This window comes from Cucurbita moschata, unplaced genomic scaffold (assembly GCF_002738365.1).
Source record: "Cucurbita moschata cultivar Rifu unplaced genomic scaffold, Cmos_1.0 Cmo_Scf00028, whole genome shotgun sequence".
In the NCBI taxonomy this organism is placed as follows: Eukaryota; Viridiplantae; Streptophyta; class Magnoliopsida; order Cucurbitales; family Cucurbitaceae; genus Cucurbita; species Cucurbita moschata.
Genome location: NW_019268544.1, coordinates 2,286,510 through 2,298,910, shown reverse-complemented (window position 1 = coordinate 2,298,910; position 12,401 = coordinate 2,286,510). Strand labels below are relative to the sequence as shown.

Sequence of the window (12,401 nt, the reverse complement as noted above, 5' to 3'; positions counted from 1 at the left end):
AAAAAAAAAAAAAAAAAAAAGAGGAAACTTACCTTTTAAATTTTACAGCCATCTCCTTTTGAGTAATTACCGGATTAAAAAGGAGACAGAAAAGTTTTGCATTGGATTATTGTAGTACATCCACCAGTGTGTTAGGCTCATAATTAGGCCTACCATTATGCACAAATCACAATGGCAACCCCTTATCTCTCCGATAATATTGTAAAACCCTATTCTATATATTTCATGGTATAATTTAATTTGAAGCTACCCCTAGGGGCTCACATATCTATACTTACTAAAAACATATACATATTATCCAATTAATGTTATGAACAAGAAAAAACAATAATTAAAACTTGAATGTCGGAGTGTTCATATAGTAATTATAACTTTGTATTATATCCTAAAAGGGAATTAGATGTGTTTCCCCCACCCCACCTCTAAAAGCTACCATATCCTAATGTTTTTTTTGGAATTAATATTTTTTTAATCTTTGAAAACTCTTTATTTAGCATGTAGCAAATCCAAATAATTTCTTTTTTTGTAAAGTTGGTTCATCAATTAAAATATAAAAAAATTAAAATATTTGTTTGAGAAATATAATTATGATGGTGTGTTCAGAGTAGCCGAAATTAATAATGTTTGGTATCTATTTTATTTATTTGGTCAAAATAATGTTTTGCATCTGAAATGTCTATTTTGGAGTACTATAAATAAATAGATGGCTATGTCAAATGAGTGCACATGTCCTCCTAATTTAATATATCAACTGCTCAGAATAAATAAACTATTTTCATTTTCATTTCATTTTAATTTTAAATATATATATATATATATATAAAACGCAATATTCGGTTGAACGAGTCTCACCATATTCATCATAGTGTAATACAATTATATTATTTGAAAATAAAATTATAAACCTAACTCAATTAGTTAAAATATGTCACCTAATTAATTAATTAGCTTTCCCATCCCCATCCCCATCCCCACCACCTTTCATTCTCCATCCTTCCAAAATTTTCTAGATAATTTTTTTCTGTTTATTATTTTAAAAAAATAATTATTTTAATTTTTTTTAATAAACATACCAAAAAAAAAAACTACGATTAATAAATTATGATTAAAGTTTTAAAATTAAATAATTTATATTTTTTAATATGGATTAAAAATTGATTTTAAATTGAAATTAAGAAATAAATGTAAGTTTTTGTAGAAGTAGTTGAAATTTTGGTTTGGTTTGTCATTTATTTTGAATTAATAAACTATGATGGTTTGATAGAGTCAAAGTTATTTATAATGACCACACCCACTCTTTTACTGGTCAATGGATCTCAATAATTGTTGTACTTTTAACAACTGCACATATTAAATTATAATTTCGAGTAAAAAACAACCATTTGTTCACCCATATATTTGTAGCATTCTTACAACTATTTCCATGATTAGAAATATTATGATAATATAACTCTCTTATAATAATAAATATTTATAGGAAAATTCTTAAAATAGTAGCTTGAGTTTAGTTAATATATTTGATTATCTAAAGGCGTCCTATTAATTGTTGAGTAGAAACACCATATTTGTATTGATATTGAAATCTATTATCGTGCAAAATTTTTCTATTCCGAGATTTTGATAAAGTTAAAATATATGGGCTCGGAATTAGATCCACGCATTCATAAAAAATAAAAAAATAAAAAAAGAAAGGAACAAAAATGAAACAAATTTCCATATATACTTTGGTTCACGTGAAGAAGGGAATTATTTGATTCAAAAGCACCATCATTTCCCTCATATTGCAAAAGCAAAAGATATATATTTTTGGAAACTCCAAGTTCCAATTACAAATTTTCAAACTTGGATTGAGTTTCAAACACACTTGGAATGAAAAAGCTTGAACCTTTGAAAATGAAATAAATTGGAGAGAAGGGAGAGAGGGCGGAGGGAGGCGGTGGTTGGGGGAGAAAGCTTGGTGGCAAGCAAGCGCCAAGCAGTGGCAGGGGTGGAAGGAATATCTCAAAGGGACAGCGGGCCCAACATCAGGGGTGGTGGTATGGTCACGTGGCAATGCATCAATCTTGTAACGTTCATGCAACCACACGCCACCCGGCTGTGCCCCAAGTGGTGACAGACAAGACCCATCGTCAAACCTTTGCAACCCAAATTTAACAACTTTCTCATCATCATCTCACCCACTTGTTTGATTTCTTTGAAAAGATTGTGTTTTTCTTTTGGGGGAATTTGGGTTTTCAACTTATTAGGCGTTTAACAAACCAGATTCTGATCTTCATATCAACTCAACTGCTACTCTTCATACATCTTTTGACCAGGATTGATTTTGAGTATCCCTGGCCTGGCCTTACCTTCAAGCTACCCACTCTGCTTTTTGTGTTGGATCAATCTTTCTTGAGTTAAATCACTAACTGAGCGCCCAACAATGGAATGGAATGAAAGGAGGGGTTTTTTCTTTTCCTTTTTTTTTTCCCCTCTCTTTTTTCATGTGGGTGTCCGGGGGATTCATTTGGTTGTGTTCATTTAATTTGTGTTATGAAAAAGAAAATTTTGTTGGGAAGAAGGGGAAAAAAGGGATAAATTTGTGGTAGCCTGTCTGCGAAGCTCGAGTGTTTTTTGGTACTCCTACCTTTGTCTGTTCCCAACTTTCAACTCTCTCAATTTCTCTCTCTTTCTCTCTCTCTGCAATTATTTTCAGCCCTTTAAAAATCAGTTCCTTATTCACAGTACACTAAACCCAACCCAACCTCAAGATGCGCCTCTGTCTCCCTCTTTTCCATCTTCTTCAACCTTCTCCTCTTTGCCCATCTTCTTTTATGAACTAATGCTTACAAGAGCTTTTGTAGATTGGTGGTTTTCTCTAGAATGGACTTTGGGGTAGTGGGGTTGGATAGTTTTGTGGATTCTAGCGATGCCCCTTCTCCTTACCCTGAAACTAAGCTCAAATCTCTTGGATCTGCTTTCTCTAAGCAGGATAGATCTGGGTTTGTTGATGATGATGACTGGAGCAACTCCAAGATTCCCAAAACTGATACCACTCTCTCCGCTTCTAAGACAATGCCGCTTCATCAAGGCTTCCCTTTGCTGAGATCTAATGCTTTGCTCTCTACTGATGGCCGCCAAAAGGAACACATGCTTAGCTTCTCTTCACTCAAATCTGACACTTCCTTGCAGACTAAAGACTCTGAGCTGATTGCAAGGAATCTCCAAACCTCCATTTACCCTTACCATCAACACAAATCTTCACCCTACTCTAGAAATACAGGTAATGAATGATGCCTCTACTTCTTTCTCTGTTTTTCTTTTTTGTTCCCCATTTCTTGAGTTCTGGTTGAGTGGATTGCCATTGCCTTTTATTGATAAGTTTACATTACATGAGAAGGTGGGGCTTGCTCACATAGCTTTCTCCCCAAATTTCATTTTTGGACTTGTTGGGGATAGCTCTAGTTTTACTGATTCATTTCTAGGATCCCTGTGGTTTTGGTGAAAGTTTTCAGGTCTTAGACTACAAACCTAAAAACTGTTGAAGAATCTGAAGAGGGTCCACAATATATTTACCAAACTTTCACTACTGTTTATAGAAACATCAGCTCAGCAGTGAGTTGAAGGTTTTGTTGGTTTGGTGTGCAGGATGTGTTTCTGGAAGCTATAGTGGTAGCATGCATGGGGCTGTAGCTGGGATTAGAGCACCATTTACACAATCTCAATGGATTGAGCTTGAACATCAGGCGTTGATCTACAAATACCTCTCTTCAAATGTGCCTGTTCCTTCTAATTTGCTCATTCCCCTCAAGAAATCTCTATATCCCTATGGCTTGACCTGCTCTTCTGCCGGATCCTTGCCTCCAAACACAAGTAAGCTTCTTGTTTCTGTTTAACATGTAAATCAATTACTATGTTGCTTTTCACAACTTATCTTTCTTATTGTTTATTCATATGCATATGGATATGCCTGCATTTTCGAAAATGTGTATTGGAATATGAAAAAAATCTGGAAGTTCTGTTGTGTTTTTGTTCATCATCACATGTTATCTTAGTATAATTGGTAGAATATATGCTGGTTTTGCGGGCAGAGTATATATATATATATATGCTTCATGCTTTTCCCTTTATCTGAGTTGTCTTTTGTCTCTCTGTCTCTCTCACATTCTCTATATCTTTGGTGTCTTTCTTCATCAATGTACTGTAGGGTGGGGTTCTTTTCATTTGGGTTTCTCTGGCAACACTGATCCTGAACCGGGAAGATGTCGTCGAACCGATGGAAAGAAATGGCGGTGCTCTAGAGATGCCGTTGCTGATCAGAAGTATTGTGAAAGGCATATAAACAGGGGCCGCCATCGTTCAAGAAAGCCTGTGGAAGGCCAGACTGGCCATTCCGTCCCTGGGACCACGAATCCAACAGCCATGGTGGCAACGATGACTACATCGTTGTCATCAACGGTGATGCCCAGCGGCGGTGCATCCAACAATAACCTCCCTATCATTCAACACCAACACCAGCTCAAGAGTTTGCACCCCGGTGCTGGTGCTGCATCCAATCCTGGTGTTGACGCCCCCGTCAATAGGTAACGTTTCTTCACTCCCCACAACAAGAGCTTTGTTTCTGTGTGTTTGATCTTGATTAGAATGACTAGAACAAACTTAAATTCAAACTCCCAACTTCCTTTTACTCTGCTTTAAGGTTAATGGTAGACCCCATGGCTTCATCTTTGCTTTAGTGATAGTGACTTATCATCTTAGTTGAGGCTTAGGATTCCTTTTCCAGGAAGATATCATCATATTGCTATCATTTTCAGTTACTTTGAATACAATAGTTGTGTTGAAAGCATTTGTGGATTAAAATTGTATCCCTATTACTGGGCCTTTGGCCATCATCAACTCAGTTTTGCATACTTTATATGCATTTCTAGGTTGCTAAACAAAGAAACTGTGTGTAGCAGAATCCAGGAGCCTGGGGGCCTCTCAATGATGTCTTCCACCGTCAACCTTATGTCATCTAGTGATAAATCTGGTGCAAAACATGAGATTTCATTAGGAGAATCCACACAATCTGAATTTGGACTTGTTTCCACTGATTCCCTCCTAAATCCATCACAAAGGGGCTCGTATGCCAATCCCAAGAACTTCGACTCGTTCCTAATCTTCAACGACCAGGAAACTCAAGACCAAGACCAACATCCACTTAGACAATTCTGTGAAGACTGGCCCAAGGATCAGTCGAGTCGTTCGGTCATGACCTGGCCGGAAGAATTTAAGTCGGATTGGACACAGCTGTCCATGTCGATACCAATGTCTAATTTCTCGTCATCGTCATCCTCACCAACCCAGGAGAAGCTAGTTCAATCCCCACTCAGGTTGTCAAAGGAGGAGGTTGAGCCAATGGAGATAAATTTGGGGGTAAGCAGGAATGATGGTGAGGTAGCTCAAAAGGAAATGTCGTGGGGAGGTTCAATGGGGGGTCCTTTAGGAGAGGCATTGACCAACGCCAACAGCTGTGTGAAGGGAAGTAAAGTGCCACCATCACTGAACCTGTTGGCTGAAGGATGGGATGGTGGTCAGCTCGGATCATCGCCTACCGGTGTGTTGCAAAAGGCGACGTTCTGTTCCCTGTCGAACAGCAGTTGAGAGTAAAAGGCAGATTGGTAAAGAAGGAATGCAAAAAATGGTGAACAGGAAAAGATTGAGAAAAATGGGAGTAAGTATGGATTGAAGTCGGGACCTTTTTCTTTTTAATTTTGTTCCATTTGCTTTGCCAGCTCACTCTAATATTTTTTTTTTTTTTACCTCTTTTTTCCAACTGATTTCTTTGTTTGTTTGATTTTCAAAAGTATATTGACTTGTGCTTAATTATAACTCCAATAGGGAATTCACTGTTGTTTTCTTCCCCTTCATGTGGGTTTGTTGGTAATCTACAGTTTTGTGAATTTGAATCATAATTGCTCATGCTATTACGGATGTGCTATCCGCCTCATGCTTGTGTGGCCATCGAGATGGGCCATACCATCGCAGTCAAACACTTTCCATCACCCACTAGCACCATGCCATGCCATACCATCACACCAGGCCTGCCTCCACGTCCAAGCCACCAGGGCCTTACGCGACATTGCGTAGCTTCTTACGCTAAAACCGATGACCTCTCTCAGCTGTCACTAACTAATTCCCCTTCAAACATTCAACCAAACAGCCGCCAACCCATGAATGATTCTTAGCCTAATTCTTTGAATAATTGTCCCGAAAGCGATCCCTTGCCCCACCTTGGTTTCAACGTAATATATTATTTTATATCATAATCTTTCCATTAATGCACCCACCTACCATTAACCTGGACTTCCCATTACCTTCCAACTCCTTCCTTTTACTTAGATATGTATTTTATAATTTAATCCATTAATAATCAAATTGGAAAACAATGCTTCAAACATTAGGTTTCCAATTAAACCCCTTTTTTATTTTTTAATCAACCCTATTATATTCCTAATTTAATGGCAACGCTTTGTATTTAAGAAAGTTTTCTCCATTTTCGTCTTATAATAATATTAAGCATAGTCAAACCTGAATCCCTTCAAATTTTTTTATTTTATTTATTTTTATAAACATAAATTGACTAATTCTCATTAGTATTTAATTTGTCAATTGAACCAAGTTTGAAAAATCATTAATTCAAAATAGAAAATGTCATTTTTTTAAAAAATTATCTATTAATTTTTTTAGAAACTCTTCATCTTCACCCTACAACAAAAAAAAAAAAAAACACTACCGAACCAAATTATTGTTGATTATTAGTTAATGTAAGTAAAGATGTACCTTAAAATCCAAGAAAAGAAGCCATTTTAGTGCAAGAATAGTAGAAAGTTGAGCAATTAAGCGAAGTTAAATATCAATTACTATAAATAAAACAAACATTTCAATAATTTGACAAAAAATAGGATGAAAAAAAAAAACATATATTACTAAAATAAAATAAAATGAACATTAATAGTTTATCTCTTTGGGATGGCAGAAAAGTGATTCAGTTATTGAAAAGGAACAAAATTGGACGCCCCATTACTTAGAATATTAATTATAAAGACATCATCTCAAAACCCACTTCTTATCCAAAGCTTTGTTGTTCCTCCTTATAAGAACTATATGTGAGGCTTCTCTGAGTGCCCCAATTGCATTATGAGCCACAAAAAACTGTATTCTAAAGGAAACGTTCCCTTTTCATGGGAGGAAAAGCCTGGGATTTCCAAGAAAATCTGCTTCCAAGATGTTCAACCTCTGCCCTTACACTCTGTTCATGAAGATTCTGAATTTGATGACGTTGGTAAGATTCCTCCGCCGCCGCCGTGCCGGGTGCAGCCATGCTCTCTTAGAAACGCCTCCACCAAGGGAAGCCGGTGCGAGGAGGACCCTTTTCTTGAGGCGTATAAGGAGTGTACTAAGAGTGTAAAAAAAGGGAAACTTGTGGCGAAGAAGAGTAAGTTGTTTGGGTTTCTTTGTAAGAGCTTTGATTCTTGTGAAATTAGAGATGCGAGTGTGTTCAAGCTTGGTCGAGATAGCATTCGTGTGCTTAGTTGGAAGTAGAAGTGTGTTCAATCATAATTATTAATGTCTTAAATGTTTAATTATCCTTAATGGGCTGGGCCTCGCAAAGACAGGCCCAATCATGCAGCGTCACGTGGGTCAAATACAGCTTTCAAATTTGGATTTCATTGCATCATCGAATGGTTAATCTGGGAAAGATGCTGTTCTTGTTCTTGGAAAACAAAAACAAAAACAAAAACAAAAGGGCCCAGTTAAATGGAAAAATGATGAGGCTTACCAATCATTTTTAGATTGCTTCAATAATTGAGGGGTGGTAAAGGAGGTAATATAAATTAGAGCAAGAAAGTGCCTTATTACAGAAGAACAATAGGAAGATAATGAACGTTAATATTAATATGATGTGGGCGATCGTACTCCTTTTTTCTTCCATAAAATTTCATTAACTACGATTGTTGTTATTGTATGTGAGATCCTACCTCAGTTGGATGAGAAGAACGAAACATTTCTTATAAGGGTGTGGAAACGCGTTTTAAAATCATAAAATTGATGGTGATACGTAACGGATCAAAATAGACAATATTTAGTAGCGGTGTTACAAGAGTAGTGGACTTAGTTGTTGGGCGACAGTGAGAAAGGTAGGTAGTGCGAGAAAGATAACTATTTTTTTTAATGAGCAGAAAAAAAATTATTAGTACTGTTCAATTAAAAAAAACAAATAAAATGTTGAAAGCAAAATAATTATAATTTTGTTTTTCATATCTTTTTCAAACTATACACACACATCATAGCATACTTTTATTTTCAGGAAAGTGACTATTAAAAGGAAAAAAAAAAACAAACAAAAAAGAAGAAAACAACCTCTTGTTTTTGCATACGAATTTAATTCGAAAGTCTCTTAAATTATTCACGAATTTCAAAAGTAACAATTTGTGCGGACCAAATTATATATAATTAATAGCAAATAATATTAAAAATCGATGGGGTAAAAATAAGTGTGTCGTAGATTAAAAAGATAAAAGGTTCGAATTAAAGTTAGAAAATGATATTAAATCTATACGCAATAAAATTTCGAGTCATAGCCAACACTTTAGAATATTGTCATTTTCTTAAGATTTCTTTTTTTTTTTTTAATACAACTAAAATTTAGATCCGTGTTTAAAAAAATTTAAAATTATTTTATCTATAACAACATATAAAAAATGGGAGGAATGGAAACTTTAATCTTAATAAAGTTGAATTAATCCCAGATTAGCATGAGATATTAAATTGTAGATAAGTGATTATCATGAATAAGACTAAGTTTGTCTTAAGTTCCTCAAATAAATTAAAAAATATATATATATATTTGATACAATGGTTGGTCCCATGTATCTCCAAGTTTGATTTGCTATAAAAGAAAATAAAAGAAAAGAAAAGGAAAGGAAAGGAGAAAGAAGAAAAAACTGATGCATAGGCATTAGTAATAAAGCTAGTCGCCGATCTTGTTTTACACACTACTAGTTGCTTAAAAAACAGCGTAAAACCCCACCAATATATAGCTTTCTTTTAGTTTATACACACCAGAGAGACACGGAGAAGTGGCCAGAATTTGGTCGTTCTTATAATGGTCTGGTCGGTTTTAGCAATTAATGAAGTTTTTGTTGTTATAAAGGATGTATTGCGATTGGGAGAGAGTCGGCGCGGGGATTTGTTGTTGTTCGTTGTAACCGAATTGTCGTCGTGGGAATTGTCGGGAAATTAATTCACCTCGGCTGTACAAAAGTTTCCGCCGCAGAATTTCGTGTTCTGTCAGGAGATTGTCGTTTTCCGACCGTATACGGTTCGCCTGGTACATCGTGAACCGGAACCGCTTTGAAAGCTCTTTGTTTTCAACTCTCAGCTTGTTCAACAAGTTGCTTAAGTTTTCTAAGTGCTTCTGTTTTCGCATCCGGGACCGCCTTGCCGACTCCCGGTTCGACTCTATCCGCCGCCGTTTTCTCTCGTCTATCACCTCGATCTTTTCCTCCGGTTCATCCCGGTTTTCAGAACTCGAACTTGAAATCACCGGTTTTGAGGAGTGGAATATGTCCAATCCGGTTTGTTCCGGAATCTGGAACAAAGCCGGCAAGAATTCATGGTCATGGTCGTGGTCGTGGCATTCCCACGGGGTCGAGGCGTTGTCGAAAGCCGGAAATGGGTTTTCCAGCATGGCCTCGTACGAAGAACCGGTTGGAAAAGTGGACAACATGACGACAGGGAAAAAGAATTTGCTCAACAAAATAAAGGAGGAGAGAGGGAGGAGGAAAGGGAAGAATTGCAGCGTAGAGGCCGTGTATTTATTGCAAAACTCATGGGGTATTTCCGAAAATTAACTTAACAATGAAGGGCATTTCCGTCATTAACTGAAATTAGCTCTCTAAGCCTCCTTGTAGTGGAAGTGTGTAAGCCAGTGGGTCCATGACATTTGTGATAGATATTTAGCTTCGTGGTGAAGAAACAACCAAAGTGGGTCCCACACGACGACACGTGGCGACAATTAATTCGACACTAACGTCACACCCAATTCTTATTAATTAAATTCATTTTTAAAAAAAAAACAGTACTTTCCACATGATCCAATAGTGTCGACGCCATGGATGTAAAAAGCTGGAAACCAGAGGGCTAAACTGTAATTTCAGAAATGAATTATTAGATTATCAGGGAATAATTTTATCCTAAAGTCAAGACTTTATTGTTTCATGTTAATTATGAACCCATTATTGTATAGAATGATAGAAAATGAGAGAGATTCCAATTAATTAAATACCAAGAAATTTCCAACTTTAAAAAGCGCAGAATATTTGCTCAATCTAAAAAGCTCATTGACCAAAACTGGGAGATTACTTGTTAAATACTCCATGCACATAAAAATTTATAAAACCTTTTCTTAGATTTTTAATTATGTAGTTTAATTGTAAAAAGCTGCAAGAGTTGGAGTACAACAACCCTTATAAGATTCCCCTGTTATTCCCAAATTTTATAAAAGGAGTGGTTGGGAGTTGATAGCAAACCACAAAGTTGGGGTCGTCCATACTTGGTCGCATGTGGGCGGCATACCCTCTGCCCATAAAGATGTTTCTTTACCTAATTTAGTTAAATGAAACATTGTAAGTAACTAAAGCAGGGGTGGTTGTGTTTGGTGTAATATAACTCCAAGCTTAATCAATGTTTTAGTTGATACAAAAAGTTGAAGAGGGTAGCAAGCAGAGGGAGTTAAGGAAGGAGGATGGCGATGGCGATGGCGATGGCTTTAACTTTAAATTCCAAAGGAAGGGGAAAAGGGCACAAATTCAGAGGTATATCACATGGGAAAATATGGTGTAAGAAATGCAGGAGGAGCTTTTGTGGTGCGAAAATGGGGAAAAAGGTGTTGGTTTCTGTCCATTGAGATACACATATTGGGAGTTGCAGTTGGGGGGGTTGGGCTTTAGAGGACCAGTTTTGATGCGTCATTCATTCATGGGTTTAATATGATACGGTGATTGTCTTTGTTTTACCACTTTTTCACTGCTCATTCGTACATCCATCTTGCTTTTCTTTGCCTTCTTTTACTTTTCCTCTTATCATCCACCATCCCCTCCGTTCCAGCTGCCCTTCAAATTGAGCTGCTAAAAGAAGGAAACAAAACATTTCTTATAAGAGTCTGAAAACTTATCCTTTGTAGACTTAGGCTGTTAGAGGGCGTAGAAGAAAGATCTCTGGTAAAAATGGTTACAAATGTCATTAAGTAAAGTAAAAGAGATTAAACAAACGAAAAACAACTTGGGTTTTTGTAGGAAACTTCTAAAAGTTTCTCGTAAAAGAACGGTTGTTGGTTCGACACAAAAATATATATAAATGAATTATATACAAAAAAAAAAAAAAAATCTTATATTAATACGAACAGAGTGGCATTAAAGTGATCTGTGCAAAATGAAGTAAGCGTATCAAATATATAAACAAATCAAAAGTAATATGCTAATAAAGAAAATCAATATTAATAATTGCAAAGTAATGAAATTGGTCCAACTCAAATGCCTTTTGTTTAATTTAACTTAACAAATCAGAGCCTTCAAAAGTTACTTTTTTTCCTTGAATTTTAGTTGTTTATTTTGCTTCCATCTTGGTACATAAAACAATTTCAAAAAAACAAAAGGGTGACTATTAATTTAAATACAAATAAAATAAAATATTATTTGTTAACCGTGAAATTCAACTTAAGATAGGTCTAAGACTAAAGTTCTCGATCTAAAAGCTTAATTTGTGGTATGGAGTAAATGAGGTGTACATAAATGAATTAAGACTATATCTGAATGGAGTGATCATGATAATATGATGACTAAAAAAATCTTGAAGGAAATGAAAGTTACTACTTATACTAACAAAATGTATATTTCTTTTTGGTGCTTTTGTGATGTCCCACATTGGTTGGGGGGAGAACAAACCACCATTTATAAGGGTGTGGAAACCTTTTCTTAGGAGACGCGTTTTAAAGCTTGAGAGGAAGCCCGAAAAGGAAAGCCCAAAGAGAACAATATCTGCTAGTGGTGGATTGAGAGTGATTTATTAGCAGTGGATCTGGGTTGTTAAAGCTTCAATCATAAGAACTTCATGGTTAAGAGTGATTTATTTTGGAGTTATTTTATATTGGGTGATCTCCTAAGAATTTTCTTGAAATGCATGTGAGTGAAGACAAAACATACTGAAAGTACTCGTGTCGGTTTACGAGGATAGTCTTCACTCTTAAGAAGTAAGAAGTAGGTAATGTGACCATGTCGTGGGAGATGAATAGAAATGTCAGAGTCATTAGGTACTCGTGTTGGTCTGAGGAGATGAAGAAGAATGCGGGTTAGGTGCCCAGGTAAGGTGACCATGTCACA

At 36.1% G+C, this 12,401-nt stretch overlaps 2 protein-coding genes across 3 annotated transcripts; one reads left to right on the top strand and one right to left on the bottom strand.

The window, feature by feature from the left end:
• Positions 1-1,947: 1,947 nt before the first annotated feature.
• On the top strand, positions 1,948-5,878 carry LOC111463637 (growth-regulating factor 1-like). 2 transcript variants are annotated; one of them, XM_023107659.1, is made up of 4 exons: positions 1,948-3,262; positions 3,628-3,852; positions 4,187-4,562; positions 4,908-5,878. In XM_023107659.1, the coding sequence occupies exons 1-4, from the start codon at positions 2,863-2,865 to the stop codon at positions 5,620-5,622; spliced, it is 1,716 nt and encodes a 571-aa protein (XP_022963427.1). In that variant the 5' UTR covers positions 1,948-2,862; the 3' UTR covers positions 5,623-5,878. The 2 variants fall into 2 exon arrangements, with proteins under 2 accessions (XP_022963427.1, XP_022963428.1); XM_023107660.1 differs by having other exon boundaries at positions 1,950-3,262; positions 4,938-5,878.
• Positions 5,879-9,142: 3,264 nt separating this feature from the next.
• On the bottom strand, positions 9,143-9,751 carry LOC111463080 (basic leucine zipper 4-like). Its single transcript, XM_023106891.1, has one exon. The coding sequence runs from the start codon at positions 9,749-9,751 to the stop codon at positions 9,143-9,145; it is 609 nt and encodes a 202-aa protein (XP_022962659.1).
• Positions 9,752-12,401: the final 2,650 nt, after the last annotated feature.

Coding starts and splice junctions, on each gene's coding strand:
- LOC111463080 (XM_023106891.1), bottom strand. CDS start 9,751: ATGTTGTCCACTTTTCCAACCGGTTCTTCGTACGAGGCCATGCTGGAA.
- LOC111463637 (XM_023107659.1), top strand. CDS start 2,863: ATGGACTTTGGGGTAGTGGGGTTGGATAGTTTTGTGGATTCTAGCGAT. Junction 3,263..3,627: donor ACCCTACTCTAGAAATACAG/GTAATGAATGAT, acceptor TTTGGTGTGCAG/GATGTGTTTCTGGAAGCTAT. Junction 4,563..4,907: donor GTTGACGCCCCCGTCAATAG/GTAACGTTTCTT, acceptor ATGCATTTCTAG/GTTGCTAAACAAAGAAACTG.